This window comes from Aethina tumida, chromosome 7 (assembly GCF_024364675.1).
Source record: "Aethina tumida isolate Nest 87 chromosome 7, icAetTumi1.1, whole genome shotgun sequence".
Classification (NCBI taxonomy): domain Eukaryota; kingdom Metazoa; phylum Arthropoda; class Insecta; order Coleoptera; family Nitidulidae; genus Aethina; species Aethina tumida.
The window spans coordinates 17,140,505-17,161,242 of record NC_065441.1 but is presented as its reverse complement, the minus strand read 5'-3'; the positions used below and the strand labels follow the sequence as shown (position 1 = coordinate 17,161,242).

The following is a 20,738-nucleotide window of genomic DNA, read 5'->3' as shown; positions in this document are numbered from 1 at the left end:
ACAAGATAATGAATGACCCCAAGCACACTTTAAAATATTTGTAGCAATGGCTTTTAAGGGAAAAAATTGATGTTATGAACTGGCCATCTCAATTTCTTGATCTAAACTCTATTGTAAACTTATGGGAGATAGTGAACAACAAAATAATACACAAAGAGTATAGTAATTAGAAAGATTTATTTACGGTTCTGCAAAAGTCCTGGGAAAATATGGACCATTCATTCAAAATAATATGAATTTAACAATATATTAGTGTAGAATTAATTAAAATACTAATTACAAATTATTTGTAGTAATAAAAATTTAAATGGCATAAGTTACTCCCAAAATAATCATGAATAAAATCTTTATTTATTTTATTGTTTAACTATGTAATTGTTAAATTTATAATAGGGAGTTAATTCAATATATTCAATATACATTTTTTGAACATAATAACCAGGACAAAAATTAAACTTTACTTTCTGCCAATATTGTCTATATTGATATTAAAAGAGATAATGAGCACATTTAATTAAAATCATTTCCTTATGAATTCTACAAATATAAGAGTAATAAGATCGTATTATCCTTATTAGAAATACAAGCGGTTTATTAAATTAATCAACAACCAGTATCGATATCGCGTTACAATTTTCAGGGCATCTGGCCGGTTCGGCCTGAATAATATTCATCTGGTGGGAACGTCGAGACTCGAATTATCCTGCAATTATGATTTTATGATGTTCATGATTCCGATTTACCTTATTTGTGCACCGATCGCAGTTAAAGGATAATGATCGGCTAATAAATTGACGACCGGATCATGATTCTATGGGCGCACTGTGAATTATCGGATATCTAAATGACAACGTTGCCGTTACGATTCCGTGAATAAACCGTGAATAAACCGCGATAAATCCGTTGTTTTAATGTTTAAAATAATGTGACGAATCGCAGCAACAACAACGATCGGTTTGCGAGTGGACGCAAGTCTACAATTAGTCGCCTGTCCTGTTGGCCACCTAATTGGAGGATAACTCTCGATTTGGAATTTCGCTAAAAGAGTATCTAATTGTTGAGTGTCTAAATTAAATGGTAAACGGGGGAACGATAATAAATTTTATGGTCAGTAGTTAATTAACATCAAATGTAAAGGATTTAGTTTCTCTCGTATGCAACAGAGTATTCTGTTGAGAGTCGTAAATTTCCGTTTAATGACCAGATTTGTATTTAATTGACGTACAAGACCGTTGCGTCGCCATTTTTATGCTATGAATTATGTGATATTTCGCGTAATTCAATAATAATTTATTTATTTGCAAATATTACGTTACCTACGAACAAACGACAGTAAAAAGAGAGTTGCGACATGTACATTAAATATTTTATATTCATTCGTTGGTAGTTTCGAGTTTCTAACAACAATAAACTGCAGCTGACAGTTGAGCTGTTATTTATATTAAAATTAATTTAATACATGGTTTATTGCGTTATAAATGTTAATGACCGGCAATTAAAGTTAAAGAGCCGAGTATAGACTAGTTATATAAGTTTTAACATATATTTACCAATTTTGATTGACTTTTACTAGATTAAATCATATAAATGGCTAATTTATTGTATTTCAGTAAGTCTAAATTATTAAAAATTCTTAGAAACATCCCCTATTCAATAATTTATACATCAAAATTGTAGAAAAATTAAGAAAATAAATAATTAATAATAACAAAGAATAAGAAATTTTTACTTTATACAAAAAATTTAAAATTAAAGCATTAAAATTTTATTTTATAAAAAATTGTTAAAAACATTCATTATTTAAAAAGTTAAATCACATAAAATGAGCAATTATGTAAATTTCTTAAAAATCATCAAAATTGTTAAAAATTTGATAGAGAACAAATATTTATTTAAGGGTCACAAAAAATTGAAATTTTATTGGATTAAATCATAGAAAATAGTTAATTGATTATGATTCAATTAATATAAATTGTCAAAAATTAACCATTATAATTTTATTTTTTATTTTATTAAACAATTGTTGAAAAACATTCATTATTTAAAAAGTTATGCCCCATAATCGAAGAATCTTAAATATTTAAGATTCAATAAAAAAGATGAAAGATATACTCAATTAAATTACATAAAATGGTCATTTACTTTCCATACCTCTTATTAATATTTTTATTAAAAAAATTAAGAAAGAATAACAAAAAAAGAACCAGTTTTTTAACTTTTACAAAACTTCTTCAAAATTGTTGAAAATTTGATAGAAAACAAATATTTAATTATGTTGAAGTTTTATTCGATTAAATCGTAGAAAATTGTCAATTTATTATGATTCAATTAAAATAAATTTGTCAAAAATTAAAGCCTTACAATTTTATTTTTTATTTTATAAAAAAATGTTAAAAAACATTCATTATTTAAAAAGTTATGCCTCATAATCGAAGAATCTTTCAGAAAAATTAAATATTTAAGATTCAATAAAAAAGATGAAAGATGGTAAATTATATAAATTATCATCAAGGAAAACATCGAAATTTACTTTCCACACCTCTTATTGATATTTTTATTAAAAAAATAAGAATGGATAACGAAAAAAGAACGAAATTTTTATTTTATATATTTTATATATATTATATATATTATATTTATAATATATATATTTATATTATATATATTTTATTTATTTTATATAAAAATTCTTAAAATTCATCAAAATTTGATAGAAAACAAATATTTAATTAAGTTTTATTCGCTTATATCATTAAATTTTTAAAAGATATTCATTATTTAAAAAGTTATGTCTCACAATCGTAGAATATTTCAGAAAAATTTAAATATTTAACATTCAATAAAAGAGCTGAAAACATGTACTCAATTAAATCACATAAAATGATCAATTATATAAATTACCATCAATGAAAGCATCGAAATTTACTTCCATAATCCTTATTAATATTTTTATTAAAAAATAATCTTAAATAATATAATAATGTTTAAGGGTTACAAATGAATTAAAAATTAAAAATTAAAAAATTATTCTTTAACATAAAATAAAATAATTGATTAGTATATTTTGATTAAAATTTAGTAATTATATTTAAACTTTTAAATTTAAAATATTTTAAAAATTAATTTTATTATAACAAGATTTCAAAAACTGCTCAAATTACGACATTAAATTTAACAAACAATAAAAAAACCATTAAAAATAAAAATTATTTGAAATTTAAAGTTATACAGTTATATACAGTAAAATAATTCTGTAATTCTATGAAAATTAGAAAGCAAAAAACGTGGTAAATTAAATTAAACAAATAAATAAAGAGTGTAAAAGAGATTAAGTGCAAATGAGTGGTTGTGCGTGCGCGAACGATCCACCAAACATGTTATCTTCTATTTATGTAAAATCCATTAGAACAAGAACATTAATAATAACCGTACCTGGGGCGGTTCGTAAGTGTTATTTCGTTAATAGATAGCGGGGCCGCGGAATACGTTCCGTGTGCAGGCGACCATGAAGGAAGAGCGCGAGAGGGGCAAAGGCTAAACCGCACTCCTGACCGCTCGCAGGCAATCCCGGAATCGTTTCCTCTAACGTGCCACGTCTGAATATCTCCCGTGTCCTGCTCCGTCTCTCTAAATGCGCTGACCCCGGAATCCGGAGACAAACCGCCAGGATTTTTGCCAATCCTGCAATTTGTCGCTACATCTGAATATTCACCGGCTTTTATGGTTTATCCTTCGAATAAACTGAATTATTAAACATTTTTATACGTATTTCTCACATAAAAGTATTTGCGTCTCGAATGGCAGTCCATTAAATAATATAATTAAAAAGTATTAAGAAATTTAATTAAGATTTTGAGAAAGTTAAGTTAATGGCATCGTTAATAGTGTTTATACGCAGCATTAAGTAATATATCATAGTTAATTTTGTTCTATATTTGGTACTTCATTACATCACTTTCAGCATCAATCATGAGGTGGTATATCTTCGCAATTATAGTTGTCTGCCTACAAATTACACTTATGTAAACATTATCGTGCACACGTCTTAAAATAAATAATTTTTTAATTACATTTCATCTGAGTGAACGCTTGCAAATTAACCCCCGCAATAGACAGGTCTAGATAAAAGTGGCCTTGCAGCATTAAAAGAAGAGTTCGAACGAGTGGTCGCGAAAATTAATTGCGACCGTGTAGACAGTAGTGATTCCTAATTCATAAGTTCCGAGCCCACAGGTGCAATTCGCATGTTAATTCGTCTGAAATTCATTAAGTTTATGCGACGCGGCGTTAATTAAATTTCGCTGCCGATGTGGCGGTTTTTTTTTTCTGTTCACGCCCGTTCGTCTAATAAATACAAAAATATATGGACGTCGTAAAGATGTCGTCGTAAGAATGGTTTTATAACCTACGGCAATTTTCTGGGATTTTTATGGGTATTTAATATTGGCTGAATTATTTTAGATATAAGTCAAGTATTGGATGGAATTTACGATACAACGGAAATAAAGATGAATTTATTGGCCATAGAATGTTAACCGTCGTGATTCTCTCTCAACAACAATAATAATAAAAGTTTCAAAAATCCCGATCCACCCGACCAAGTCGGTGGAACAGACAGTTCAGATTGTTGCAATTGTGAGCTTTATCCCGGCAACGGAGGACCGTAAACAAATGGTAATGAACGCGGTAACCGCATCAACCTGTTGCTGCGATGGGAAACTGCAAGAAACTCGCGGCGAAAATAAAAAAAAACCAAGCAAAACGTCCGCGAAGGTAAATATAAACAGTGTGTGGCAGCACTGGAAATGATTAAGCTGAATTTAATTGGAGCTGACGGGAAATATCAATGTCATGAACATTATTTATACACGGCCGATGCATGGTTGAAAGTGATGTATTATGGACCGGTCAGGATTAAAATAAATAATGTAAGTAAGGCGAAAATGGGCCACGTCCCCGTGGAACGCGTAGGATAAATATTGATTGAATAAATAATGCGAAATCGAATCGAGGACCCGTCTGATCGTACCGCACTTTAAATCGTTCATAAATGCATAAAGTTGGGAAATAATGAAGCAGCCCCCAGCGAAGAAACAAGGTGACAGAATTGACAAATACAAAAACTTATGAACACGTCGCTGGTGATACGGGGGATGAGTAATGATATGTGGGAGCGTTATTAATAACCCGTGAACATCCACCGACATATTTCTTAATGACGGCCAATACCGAAACATCGGATCATTTGTAACAGTCCGAATTTTCGAATTTCTGACGTCGGGGGGCATGTTCAAGTTATGGGGATGAAGCGAGCGAACGACACGCGTTTGTACGTGAAAAATGCGTATTTTTTGGGGAGGAAATAGTTTTCGTACGAGAGGATTTGTGGAAATGACTTGGAATGGCTAATATGAGTCACACTGCCGATATCTTCCTTTTTTGTCATATAGACATACAAAGACATATTTTTTATTTCCTTAATACATACCATTGTAAAAACGAGAAATTTTTATGAACTAACACAAAAATCACAATTACAGTGTGTTTCCATTAGATAAATATCAGATAATGTTCAGGTAATTTTAAGCTGAAGTACTTACTTTTTATTTTAGCAATTTTATTAATTAATGGACATTAAAAAATAACAATTAGACTTTGAAATAATGTATTTTGATTGTAGTTAGTCTAATAGCAATTCCGTTACTAATGAGGATATTCAATATTAATCCATTCTAAGTAAGAAAAATACAAAATTTAACTTGTATTTAGACTTTTATCAAATTACAAATTATTGAACGAAATATTATTAAAATTAATTGCATTGACGATGTCTTTTAGTCGATGTACAGAATTAAATTACTACAGAGGATTATTCTTTTGTCAACTCAAAATCCAAATATAAATTTATAATTGATAAAAAATCAATTATACTCTGATATTTTTGCAAACAAAATACACAAATAATTTAATTGTTTTCCATGTATATAACACAATATTTCTTTTACATGTAAAATTAGACAAAATGACAATAATATATGTTATATATAATGAATATTTTGTAATTTCTAACTTATATATTTAACAGTTACAAACTCTTGTGAGTTTTATAGATATCATTGAATATTATTTTAGAATATTTTCATAAAAATAGTTCAATGTGTCGGTTTAACAAAAAAAAAAATTGAGGCATAATAACAGAGAATGTTTTATTTATTTTTTTATATTTCTTCTTTTGTGAACTCAAAATCCAAATATAATTTATAATTGATAAAAAATCAACTATACTGTAATATTTTTGCAGACAAAATACACAAATAAATTAATTGTTTTTCATGTAAATAACACAATATCTCTTTCACATATAAAATTAGACAAAATGACAATAATAATGAATTCTTTGAATATTTAACAGATACCAGTCTTATATATGATTGAATATCATTTTATAATATTATTATAAAACGGGTATAATATATATTATAATACATAATTTAATTTACCTTATGCGTAAATACGTAATAATATTTTATAAAAATATTGCACAAAAAGTTATTTTAATTTCAATAAGAATTTTGTTACATCTAGCATGAACTTTAAATAAATATAAATTTACAAAATTAAAAAGTTGCAAAACTTAGATTTAAAAATTAACAATTTAAATTTTAAAATGTAGTATATTCAATGTATATAAATGTTTTAATTGATTTCTAGTTAATTATTTTTGTAAACAAACTACTTATGAAATATTGTTAATGATTTTGTAAACATATTCAAGAAATTATTTTTTTAATTAACATTTAAATACATAATGACTATACATTTTTTGATACATTTTACAATTTTTAAATTAACATAGGTAAAAGTATTAACAAAAATTTGGAAATTTTTAGTCAGTTTTTGAATTATACAAAATTCAACCATAGAATGTTGTGAATTTTATTTTATAATGTTAATTTTTAATAAGCAAACGTTTCTTAATTAGACCTTGTTGAAATTACAAAAAAAAAGAATAAAAAAATAAATTTCAATAGTAAAATTTGGAAATTTTTATAATGATCAAAAACTTACCTGGCAAAAAATGCTGCGGCCGCCGAAGCTTCGTTGGTCGCATAAACACTTGCATAATTGCCCTCCGTGAAGAGTCCGTAGGCACCACCACCAGCACGATTATCACCAACGTAACAAGTCTCACTCTGATGGTACCCAAAGAACCCAACGCCTTTCGCACCCTGCATCCTGTCGACGCTGTTCACGTGCCGGGGCCGGTGCACGTGCTGGCCCCCGTTCTTTGGCCTGACCGCCCTGGAAGCGTGGCCCTTCTCCATCGCCGCCCTCCCGGAGACCGATCTCTTCCTTCTGGGATCCGGACCGGGCTGTATTGAGGCAGGCACTGATCGCGATTTGGATAGTCCGCCGCCACGTCCATTGACTGGGTTGCGCTCCCACTCTCGGTCGTGCATGCGGCCGCAGTTTGGGTGCCGGTGGTGGTGGTGGTGGTGTTGCTGTTGCTGTTGCTGGACGGCGGCGGCGGCTGATGCTGGAGATGCTGCGACGGCGCCGCCTCCCGGTCCATTCATGTTTCGCTCGCACTGTTGACCGTAGTCGGTGCGTTTTATTGCGTCCATGTCGATCTGAAATTAATTTTTTCTTTACTCTCTAGGAAATTAAAAAAATACTTTTATATTAAAATAATTCAAAACGCATTCAAATTATTAATAAATATCGTATCACATTTACTAAATATTTTAATTTGATATTTAAAGTGTCTACTCAGAAATTATACAAATATTTTTAGTTTAAAGCCTAATAGTAAAATTAGTAAAATAATATATATATATATATATATATATATATATATATATATATTATATATATATATATATTGTGAAAAATCCAATAAAACATGCTTTTCATCTAAAAATTCATTACAAAGCTTTTGATAATTAAAAGCAAGAAAACTGTATACAGTGTTATAATAACACCCTGCATTTAATCATCTCTTTCTGGCTCCAGACATAATCCTTACCTGAGTTGTGTACAAAACACGACCACGTATTAATACCTTTAATTAAAAAGCAAAACAAATTATAAATTTAATTTCAATTTTTAAATCTTGAACTAACAATAAATAAAATATCGTACAAAGATTTGAATAAAAAGGGGGAAAATATTCCCTTGTGTTTATCACAAATCTCAGTAAGATAATAATAGAGGGTAAAATTCACTCCATCACTTTTATTACGCATATTACCTTTCAAAAAAAATATGCGACACATGTGATCACTGGGGTGTCATGAAATATTGGAATTTCCCGCATCCCTTACAACGAAATGTAAATTTTCCCATAAAATGCGTATAAATAATAATTAAATATTTAAACCGTTTTATTTTTACTTTTAAAATGGCATAAAAACCGATGATAATGAATTAAATCTGGCAGCATACCTTTTAATTAACCAACAAGGAATTTGATTTAGATGTCAGGCCGGGAGTTTATTTGATTTTTGGCCGAATGAAAACGGAAACCGCAGTCAGAAAAAGCCAGAAAAAAGGGGGATGCGCCGTGTCGACGCGAACAAACAAATTTGTCAAAACGTCGCCGGCAAAGGAATAAAAAGGACGACGTTTTTATAGTACGCCCGGCCAATTTGTTACAGATTCTTATAATTTCAGTTCGTAATTCAATTACGGTGATTTATCTGGCTTGTTTTAATGATACGCTTTCGTTTCATTGATGTTGTTTCCGTTGATGTTTGCAACTCGTTTCCTAAACGTATTTTCATCTGAATCATTAAATTCCCGGCCCGGCACAAAGCACTAACAAAACGCTGTTTGTTTTCATAAAACCTCACCGAATTTATCAATCTTAATTTACTGTAAACGCCAGATAAAGACTCAGAACTCAATCGAGTCATTTCTTCTACTTCATATACATTTTTATTAATTGATTTTACATGATCATTCCGAGGAATATGATCGGAAATTTGGACTGAGAACAAAGTTAATGGTGTATCAGAAAAATCTTGGTGCATTTTGATTGATTAGCGTATATTTCCGCACATCCGTGAAGAAATCTAAACTAATCCTCGACAGCGAGACACGCACCCCAAGACACCGTTCCATTTCGCTACGGGGATTCGAACAGTGACACTAAGAGTGATTGATAGAAATCTTATGACGCAAAGCGTTCCACTATAAGAAGAAATTACGATAATGACCGCATTAAACCATGTACTGGACATTCGTTTTAGCAGATCAGCTGATTTAATGTCTTTATTGAAATAATGCGGAGGGTCTTCAGCCCGATTAGACCGATGCCCATTTTGATGGATGTTTTCATATCTCTGAATGGTTGCCTTCCCCCTACTAGTAATTTATTTTAGTGCATTTACTTTAAATGTACACAGTGACGGATATAAAATTCGTAACAATGCCTCTGACAGTTGCTCAGAAAGAATTTATTTGCAGATCGCATTGCTGGAGGTAGTCGGTAGCATTTATCAAAGGTAATGAATCTGTTTGATCTCGCACAAAGAAAACGGATCATAAATACAAACAAGCTTTACTGCGACCACACGAATTATTCAAATTCGAACGGATCCATCCTACATTAGTCATAAATGAAAGGATTTTGACAAAGTTAAAATCCGGGGGAAATGTTAATTTAAGAAGTTTAGGTACTCATGTATTTTCTAGGAAGAGAATTTGTAAATTTAAACGCTCACAAGAAATTGAAGATTATTTACCTTTGGAAATACAGTAGAAATGTAAATGAAAAAGTGATTACATAGATTTGTAACATATAAAAGAAGCAAACATCAAATGAGTTCCAAGTGGTTATTAAGACACTGTTAGTTTTTAAAAACAAATGGCAGTGTATTAACACACCACAAAATTGAGTATAATAAGAAGAATAAAAGGCCAAAGATTGAATTCTTGTATCCACCCCTGAGGATGCCAATTAAATTTTTTTATTTATTGTAGCTGAGTGCTGTCAAATGTTTTAGAGAATTCTGTATAAATACTGATTGGTTGATAGGTAACATTTCACTCGATGAAAATTAAAATAGGGATTATTTAAATGGAATTTTGGGAAACGGTAATGATGGTTGGATATATGGAAATGATCATGAATCCCAAAACTGAGCTGTACCTCCTGGATGTACAACATGTGCAATGCCAAATTAAACACAAGATGTAATTTTTGATAAACGCGTTGAAACAGTGTGGCGGCGTGCGGTTATGGATCGGGTGAGGAGACCCCATGCATGTGGAAATTAAGATTTTAACAGTAACCGGGGACTTTCGGCTTAATAATTCAGTCTGGACCGCAGGCCCTTGAGCGTTTAATCTGCAGCGGCCGACCACCGCACTAGTTTTCCAGATACCGATACGTCGACCCTTCGGTAAACGCTAAGTGTCATAATTTGTATTCGTAGTGTCGGAGCGTGCATCTCCGCGATTACGGCACGAGATAACGAACTGGTGACTGGGATATTGAGTCGTGGGGATGCGGATCGACGCGGGGGTGGCCGGGGTGGTACTTAACTCACTTAGCACATATCCGGTGAACGGGGGCTTTTTCGTTCCCCTCGCTACTTTCTTATGTCCTGGTTCGAATCGCTTTCATCATGGCGAGACACTTTGCCGCGAAACGATTCGATAATGAATGAGACTCTGCGAAACGCTAATCCCTGTTGTTTCGCTTCTAAAGGAGAATGAATTGCTGCTGCAAACTATTTTTACATATTTTCTCTTAAAGTGTATCCATAAATCACCAGTTCACAACACTGAAATCTAATAGAGCGACGTTAACGTTTCAATTATTGCAGCTGAACACAAAAACACCACTTTTGTCGCACCCTCAAAAACGCCATCAAAGCAGTTTAGCACACATTATTTAATTACCTGAACGAATTCACAAATATCCGGAAGCTTAGGGAAGCACTATTTTTTCCCCCACGATAATTAAATTTAACTTTTGGCTTAGGCCCTTTCGGCATTTACCACAGTACGTCCGAGATCATGCTTTCACTATGAAATTCACCAGGCACCTGTACAAACAACCAACAATGGTATAATGCATAATATTATTGCCTGTTAACGCCCACCGATTTTTTGACAAATGGTCCCAGTTTATCTGATTGATTGCTGTACGAAAAGGGTGTTACATGTAAATTTGGTTGGTTAATTGCTTTACGGCCTTTTTTTAATCGTAAATCGTTAATGTATTATTTGAAGGGGTTGGAACAGCTGAAATTAGCATCATAAATTCCCCAATAATTGAATACATGTAGTATTGATATTATATGTCATTGATAACAACAAAAACATCTGTAATACTGCCTTATTAGAACTTGAATCAATTTATTTCTAGTAATTGTGGTTTCCCTATTAAATTTGGATTGTTTTATGATATTGAAATTATAATACAAGTCAATCAAGTAAATTGAATTATTGATTATGGATTTCAAATTACATTGTACTTCGATACTGTAACATATACTCGTACTTTTGCGGTCATTAAATTCAATGATTGACGTTTAGAGAACCTTAAAACAATGGTTTATCAAATTTCAGATGGGAGCTATAGTTTCAGCATGTCTAGATAATTTTTATTCAAGCATTACTTTGATATTTGTATCGAACTTTTCAATTTAATTTAGAATCAGATTCAATTTTCCCCACGAGCCTTATTTATGTTGAAGATGTTGTTGGGGTGATTACCTCGCACCTTCGAAAAACAATTATGGCCCAGGAATCTTCGAGTCACGAAAATCAATAATCAATCCCGAAGACCAAGACAATTATCTCCGATTGCGCCCGGTGTAACAAAAAGTGCCGTTCAAAATGCGTTCGCCGTCACGCACAAGTAATGACAATGCACATTTCGCATAATGGCATCTCGTCGAGACTTTGAAATCCCGTTTTCCCGTTCAGAAAAAAGAGGATCTTTCGCCCGATCAGCAATTTAACAACGTATCACGACGAATATATGAATCGGGAATAAAGATATAAGCCGCTGTTTCTTACTGGAGGATCAGAAGTTTTGCACGAGTGCATGTTTATCGAAGTACGTGTGGCTTATGTTGACTTGTGGAAGTTTCGCCCCCGGTTGCATTATTTCATATTACACCAACAAGTTCGCAGAAATAAAAGTGTAGAAACTATAAATTGGTCAATTCTTATTCGTCTTTTCATCCCTCTTATCTGCTCAAATATCAAACTACAATTTGATATTTAGGTACAAGAATTTTGAAACGATCCAACTTATATTACTACCTTTGTATGTTAAACGTAGCATTTCCATCATTGTCCTGAAATTTCTCACATTTAAATACACACTCCATTCAAAGGTACATATAATATCACGGTTTCATGCCAACGTATCCCGCCATTAAATTTCAAAACTAAAAGTATTCACCGGTGAAAGCCAGCAGCTAGGAACAAACAACACGAAAGGGGGGGACACGCATTTTACATCGTGCGAAGAAATTGATGTTTCGGAATGAGATTATTATTAAGGGAGAGTTACGCAGGAAATGGAACGGGGTGAGCGGTGCAACTTCCACTATAGATTGGAAATCGGCGAACTCTGTGCGACAGGAAGTCTGCGTCATGGGCACAAAAATTGAAATTTCGACTAGAATAAACCCTCTCTATGAATTGTGTTTAAATCTCGTGTTATACACGTCTGGGAGCGTTTTCGAAATGTTCACAAAGGGGGAAAACCTTTATGGAACAGTTGTTCATTTTAAGTCACCTTATAAATCACAAAATTGTCAAATACATTCGCATTTTAATTTTATGTTTTTGCTAGACTGGCCGAGAGTAAAAAGTTAATGTAATAAACATTTTCACTTTTTTCCCCCAAAACATGTGACCGTTAATTCCCCATATACACAGAAAAGACGTAAAATCTCCCGTTTGCAATTTTATTTTGGGGTCATGTTTAAGTGGATGTGCCATCAATTGCGGTAACCCGGCCTATAAAAACTTGTCGCCCCCAAAGTCCTTAGTGCGGGGTCAAAAGAACTTATACATGAATAATAGATTTGGGGGCGACTTACGTTATACGAAAACGTCGGTGCGTGGAAAAGTTCACGGGCTGACACGTTTAAAAAATATTGTTTCTGAATGGGGATCAAAGTTCCATTAGGTGCTCGTATAAATCTTTCACTGCTCGCTTTATGAAAATCAAGTGTGCAAGTTGTAAACTGTATGTGTGAGTTGATCGATTGAATAACTATTAGATGGTAATTAGTTGGGCTTTAAGTTTCACACTCCATAAATAAATTCAACGCTCTTGATAATTTTACGTCAAACTTGATATTAAGTAGTTAATGGATTTGTAATTTATTAATTCAGTTAATAGAATTGATTAATCATTTATATAGGAATTCATTCACAGTCCGTGTATCGGTGATTGGAAGCGACAAACATATTTAAATGGTTACAAGTCGGTTCCGCCTTTTGTCTCGAGGTTGATAACTTCTAGTAATATTTATGAATAATTCATTAAAGTATTAATTAAGTGCATGAGATTATTCCAAATGCATCTAGAAATCAACCTCATTAAACATCCATCTACTTATATATAATATAAATGTGGAATTATACCTACTAGAATGTTTCATACTGCTGTTAATAAACTCAACTCAGTCAACAATTCTTCAATCTTTTAACACTATTGTATTTCTGCAAACTTTTATTTTTTTATAAACTCCCCAACGTGAGATACTTTAAAACGAACAATTCTGTACTTACATAAGAACATTCTCCAGTAAACACTCTTACAGACCCATTTGCTTAGCCACCAGAGTTGCATCTGGCTAAAATAAAATTTTATCTGACACATCGCTTATCCCGGAAAACGTTTGGAAAATCGCGGTCAGAAAAACCACCGGAGCCATATCACTTAATTCGGGGGACATTTAGCGGAGCGAAAGAAATGGCCCATTGAGCACTTACCAGACGAAAGCAGTGGAGAACGAATGGAAATGCATCACGGGCCGACGTTCTGGACTCTCGGAGCAAATCGTTGGGGGGTGGACCTCAGTTCCACCCCTCGTGGACACCTAATGAGGCTTATAGCAGTCGTTAAGACGGCAATATTTATTATGAGTCAGATGAGAAGTCGCCGGAAATCACTGGTGCAGTGGCAGATGGCTTTGTTTGCTCAGCGCCAATACCACGGATTAATGTTATGCGAGGCTAATCAGCACCCTGTCGGATACATATTGGCAGTCAGCAGTTTTGCCACAAGAAAATGTTGGGCACTTATTTAATTTGAGTGTGGGAGTGAATAATGCACTAAAATAAATAAAATTGGGACAAGTATCCTATTTGTAATTATGTAGCGTTGCTTTAGCCCTAAAATGGGGCAACCTTATTGGCCATTGGATTTGATGTGGTCCGTGTGCTGCTTATTAATTCCGGGTGCAAAAACGGTATAATATTTTATTGAGTAATTCACGGTTATAAATAAAGTCCGTATCCAGAAGGATTGGCAGTAAAGTCCATCCTATTACATCAGAATCAGAGGCGGTGGGCACAAAGACGGGATATATTAAATTAGCCGTTACGCGGCGTACACACACAGTAGCGAAAATATAAAAACAGTGGAGAACGAGGAAAATAAAATAACGACTGGGGAGAGAAAACCACTAAGGACCCAAGACCAAGTGAAACTTTTATGGTCGCCGCTAAATGGCCGAATGCAAGTCCAGAGACTTCACGGACTTTTCGAAAGATGAATGTGTCTGTGCCCGGATTCCACATAAAGTGCACACAATTCGTATTCGCTGACAATAATAGAAATAAACTTGCCCTTTGTACGTTGACGCTGTCTAGTAGCACCTCCCTCCAATTTCATTAAAACAGACTTATTTTATATTAAACTGCACCCAAGGCTGGAGCGAAACACTAGTGAGAAATGTCTTGGATAATTCAAGGTGAAATCTAAGTTGCTCATGGACGTAAAGAAGCAAAAAGATGCAAAGCTATTTCAAGATTCACATTTCTCTTCGTTCATGTTCTTGGAATTGAAACTTTACAGATAGAAATCATTAAGGATAATTGAGAAAACCAGAATTTTAATTAAACTTCCGTGGTCGTCATTCGAAGACAATCATCAGAGACATTTTTTAATCTAGTTTAATTAATTCGTCAATCTAATTTGCATTAAATTTACATGGGAAAGATGAAATAGGGTCAGGACAGAGTGGTTGCTGTTAGGTGATGATTTATTTCTTAATATAAGACGTCGAAGGCTTTCGCGCCCCTCCTGACGATAGAAATAATTAAGTAATGAGTTCAAAATTGCAATTATCGTAAAAGTGCGTATAGCAATTCCGGCCCTTATGCACACTTATTGAATTAATTGAAATGATTATGTCACGGTTAATACCATAAAACCTTTAATATTTAATCATTATTATTTTGCAGGACGAAAATTGTTAATTAAAATTTCATTTCGAAATTTTATGAGATATTGTTATCGTTGTGTTAGGAAACTTTTATCCTATTGGGATCTACGACTTTAGATGTTTTCATTGCTTTTAAAATTTTTATGAATAATAATCATGTAGACCATCAAAAGTACATTACAATTTAGAAGACAGGAAGAATCATTTTGTGGTTTTTCAACTTGTGTAGGCTTATATAAACCTCTGTGGAACACAGCATACAAATTGTCATGTAAATGTGAGCGTACGCGAAGAAAAAAAAGCACAAATTACCTTGGAGATTAGTCTGGGGTTGATCCAGGCCGTTTTGACATCATTATCAAGCAATTTATAAGACGGCTTTGTGATAAGCATCGGAACGTCCGAACCGTATGTCGCAGAGTGATGGGACAACTGGGAATTCTGATAACTTTGCTGCTGTTGATTCTTGCCGGCCGGTTCCATGCCAATGCCGATGCCGATGCCGATGCTACTCGGACTGCCGGATATTGTGCTAATCGTTATCTGTTCTCTTGGTTTGTTCGGCCTGCAAAAAAAAAAACGAATTGTCAAACCTAGATTTAGCAGGGATTTAATTTGGATTCATGTTAGTGTGGATAATGTCGAGATAAACTTGGTGCGTAAATCGGATGTGGACGTGGGATTAGTTTCTTTAATTGGATTACAATTCTTACCATGTTCACACAAACCTATTAGTTTCATTTACAGTTGGAAAAGTCAGAGATTTTGCAAAACATTAACAGATCGCATATAAAGCCATTAGCTCGTCAATTTTTAATCAAACTTCTCACAAAACTTCTTCTCCCCACAAAGAAGTTAATAAATCAAAGTCTTTCGAGAGAGGCCGAAGGTGTTGTCCCCAATACATCAGTTCTCGTGTTACTGTCAAACATTTCATCGCGGCCCCTCCGGTTTTCCAGCTGCACCGGCGTTATTTTTCCAATTACCCTTTCATCCATGGCTCATTAATTTGTAAAAAGCGCCCGGCCTCAGAATGGCGCCAAATTCACCCCTGCGTCGACTTAAAGGCCGACTTCTTGTCCCCAAATCACGCCGGTATTTGCGGCATTCATTCATGGAGAACCCGATTAGCGGGGCATTTTTATGTTCCTGCTGGAATGAAAGCGAATTTAATGTATTGTGCGGGAAGTCCTCATAAACCCTTAAGTCTCTTTTGAGGCAAGTATGAACAAAATTGGTTTGCAAGACTAGAAAAATTAATCTCTTGTACTTGTACCAAATTAATTGAACGAAACGTTATTTGAAATTAATAATAAAAATTGACAATCATAAGTCAAATTTTATCCAATTTCACATTCGAATGGGATTCCAATTTCATTCAAAGTCAATTTTTAATACCGAAATCCAAATGTTTTTCCATCCGTATAATATTCAAAGAATTATAAACATAATTTGTCATGTCATCCTTCTGAAAAAGAGGCGAATTCAAGTCAGGATTTCCCTTAACCATATGCCTTTTTCGGGATTCCATTAATCAAATGGAAAATATCTCAGGAATCAAATTATGCCTTCCCTTCATCCCTTAATATAAGGAAAAAACAATAAAACAATTTAAAATTTAAGTCACGTTACAATAAGTTCCTTGGCTATAAATCATTGCGATCTTTACTCTCCCCCATTTCTCTTTAACTTGTGGAAGTATTTTATACCCCCCAGATGGCTTGCACTTATAATCGATTACTTACGCAGAATTTTTGTCACGACGATTTTAATATTACTCCCAATCGGTATTAAATTTATCGAATTTTAAATTAGCTTCATTATTTTAATAGACAATGCACAAAATAAACTATTTAGAAACGTTTTATTGCTTGGGAAATGTATAATAAGTACTGAATAAATAAATCTATGAATATTAATATTAATTTTATATAATTTAATATTCCAGTATATATAAATATTTTAAATTTTATTTTAATTATTATTTTCTTTAATTCAAACAAAAGTGACTATACCTTTATATTAAAAAAATTACGTTTTTAATATTGTAATTTGTGTTTTTACGTTTAAAATTTTACATTACGGCGTCCAGAATTAATGACAAGTCCGATTGAGATAAATATTTCGTTAGAAAAGAGAGTAAATTATGCATCCAGCGGTACATAATTTGTTTCAAAATATATAAATATATATTGTTAACTGTAGAAAGTACAAATTCATGTACTTTTCATTTATTTTCAGCCATTTCTGCCAGTTCAGTAGATTATTATGTTTATCAATAAATAATTGCAATAACCTTAAAAAATTCAATTTCATGTCAAAATGAACCGCAATATTTCAATCTCGTTAATTTTGACAAAACATATCCATATACAAATATTCTATTTCTATTTCCAGATTCAAATGCGATTATAAAGATTTATTTTCTCCACAATAATTTGGTTTTCTTTTTAGAAAATTTGGGTTATTCCAGCTATGAACAAGGTGAAAGAAAGGTTTCACTAACATACAACTGTAAGAGAAATAAAATTTTAAGCCTCAGGATTGAGCAAATTTCAACTCATATCCGATTTTGGTCAACTAGGGCTTATTGTGTTTTGTAATTGAATAAAGAAATCATTAAAAAAGTAAATGAATGAATAATTTGAAATTTCTTCTAATTTCAAAATATAATTCATCTCAACTGAGCTTACCGTTAATTCTAGAAATATCTTTAAGTAAATTAAAAACAAAAATTCGTATTTATCTGGCTGAGTGGCTCAAATAAAAAAGCATATAATTTTCGTGGCAACTAAATAAAAATATGAAAAAAAAAATTACCGCAAATTAGTTCTATCTTTTAGAATTTATTAAATTATAAGATTTTATTTTAAGTATATATAAAATGAAATTAATTACACATTTTAATGTTCTCTAATTGCAATACATAATTATTTACGATATCCTTTGAACCCCGCAATTAATTTCAAAATTAGTTTATGCCAAAAACAAAAGAAAGCAACGGAACATTCCTTAACTGAAACAAGACTAATTGTCACTTCATTAAATTACCTTAACGAGCTCGGCGTTTTTATATGTAATTTAAGCGTTTTTAAACAGGACAATAAATCTCCTTAACATATTGCATTATTCACTAACTGCGTTATTTTATGTCGGGGCTCAGGATTAAATTTCCTGCTGTTTGGTTACCAGCGCCATCGGTTGGCCGAACGGCGAAACAGTGAATTTTCCCCGAAGGCGTCACGACGGTTTCGACGCCGTTCTCCCTTTTGGTTTGGCACTTTTCCCATAGATGGCACCCCTAGAATATTTTTCTTGGCGCAATTTCTTTTTAAATAAAATTATTAATTTCGTTTAAAAAATAAGCGTAATTAAATAATGTGTTGATGACAAAGAATAATATTGATATAAATAGAACAAAGGAAGTACGTTTTATCTTTATATTTTAATTATCAATTTTCATTACATATTAATTTAATATTAATTAATTAAGATAATAGATTAACAGAGGTAATTTGAATTTCTGTATTTGAATTGCCGTTAGCGTAATCCGGATAATATTGGTTTTGAAACGAGACGCTGTCAGAACTGGCCGATTTAGATTATTAATATTCCCAAATTAATCCAGTGTCGTACTAATTGGTTACGATACATGCTTAATTAACTCGGAGTTATTCGCAGTCGTTGCTCCGCCTGAAAACGTCTTAAGATCGCGTATTTTTTTTTCGCCAATTACACATTACGCAACGCGTCGTGTTACAAGAGAGGCGAGTAAAATAAATGGAATAAGCAGATTTTGAAACTGGTTTCGAAAATTGGAACGCTCATACATCTGTGCGGAAATTAAGTGAATGACGTGCAAAAAATCGCCACCACATTCTACAAGTGAGCGGCTATACGTTACGAGAAACATTATAATAAATCAGTGCAAATGGGATTTTTGCCGGGTTATTTTCAATTCCCTGAACCAATCATCCTGTGGCCCGAACAAAAAGTTTATTAATTAAAACATTCATTACGTCGCGGAACAAGATGCCACTTTTGGAGATGCAATTAAGTTGTTTTACTTACTTAGATGGCCATGTAATAATAAATTATCAAATTATGCAATTAATTAATAATTATAATAATAATAATAATTCTGTCGGATACAATAAAATAAGGGGATCAAAGCTCGGCTTCTTACTGTTTGTCCTTTTACAAGGAAAAGTGTTTCGCCTCAAGCTTTATAAATCTAGGAACGTTAATTAATTCGAGTTCTTTGACTGGACGATTTCCAACCTCATTAATAATTATCACCTAATTCCCCTTAAACCTTTTTAAAAATAACTAGCAATTAATTTCTCGGAGAAAAAACACGTCAATTAAAATTAAAATTATCCAGACTTGTGCATCGAAAGGCACAATTATTTGATATGCAGTTTGTTTAAAGTTTTATAGGTATTCAAAAACTGCTCATTAACAGTTTAACAAAATCCAATTATTCCGTTTATAAACCCAACGAGTTTTCAGCAAATTTCCCAGACGATGAGAATAAGTAAATTTAATTAAATCAGAAAACACATTGTGATTGTTCATGTGAATAAGTCATTATTTAATAATTTAAGCAAAAAGGAAAATTAAGGAAAATACAATAATTTTATTTGGGGACTTACGGACAATAAATTCATGGTTTTATTCTATCTTACATACATGTTTATCATCGTCCAAACTTTATTAAAAAACCGATTAAATATTTGCTGCTCATTCGCGGCATGTGAGTTACAAACAAGCCTGAGACATGGCTCGTTTAAACCAAGTCAATTTAATCTCGTAAAAGGTAATTCCGACGATTCGAATTGTTTATCGTGGAAGTAATGCGGTCCATGGCTTTGCAACATTTTACAAGGGCGCCATTCAAAGTTGTCCCGGCAAAAACCCCCGTCTTTCATCCACCGACTATTTTTATTTGCAACTCTCTGAACACGGATATAAGTTCCGCGAGAGACAGAAGGAAAACCATGGAAGTGTGTAATCGCTGAAACAGATATAAAAACTACTTCGCGATTAAAAGACTGGCACGCATGATGTAGTCGAAAAGAGATACTCCTTTGCACAACCGAGATATTTTTAATTAGAATCTTTCATTTACATGTAAGCCGGGCCGCGGTTTTGCGATTGCACAAAAATAAGCCAGCAGCAAGATTACGGGGATGAAGAGTGGAAAGTGTTTTTAATTTTAATTCTGAAATATGTGCTTGAATTACGGTAGTTCGGTTTAGTACGGCCGTTTACTTCATAATTGCTGGCCATGTTTATGTTTCCATTTTT

At 32.7% G+C, this 20,738-nt stretch overlaps 1 protein-coding gene across 1 annotated transcript in view; it reads right to left on the bottom strand.

Annotated features, from left to right (window-relative positions):
• The window catches only part of LOC109608946 (kinesin-like protein CG14535), a 131,794-nt gene that overhangs the window by 88,938 nt on the left and 22,118 nt on the right, over positions 1-20,738 (bottom strand). Inside the window, exons 3-4 of the mRNA XM_020025505.2 lie at positions 15,741-15,993; positions 7,069-7,631 (exon numbers count right to left, since the gene is read on the bottom strand). Coding sequence (XP_019881064.2) covers positions 7,069-7,631; positions 15,741-15,993 — 816 coding nt within the window. The remainder of the gene's footprint in view (positions 1-7,068; positions 7,632-15,740; positions 15,994-20,738) is intronic.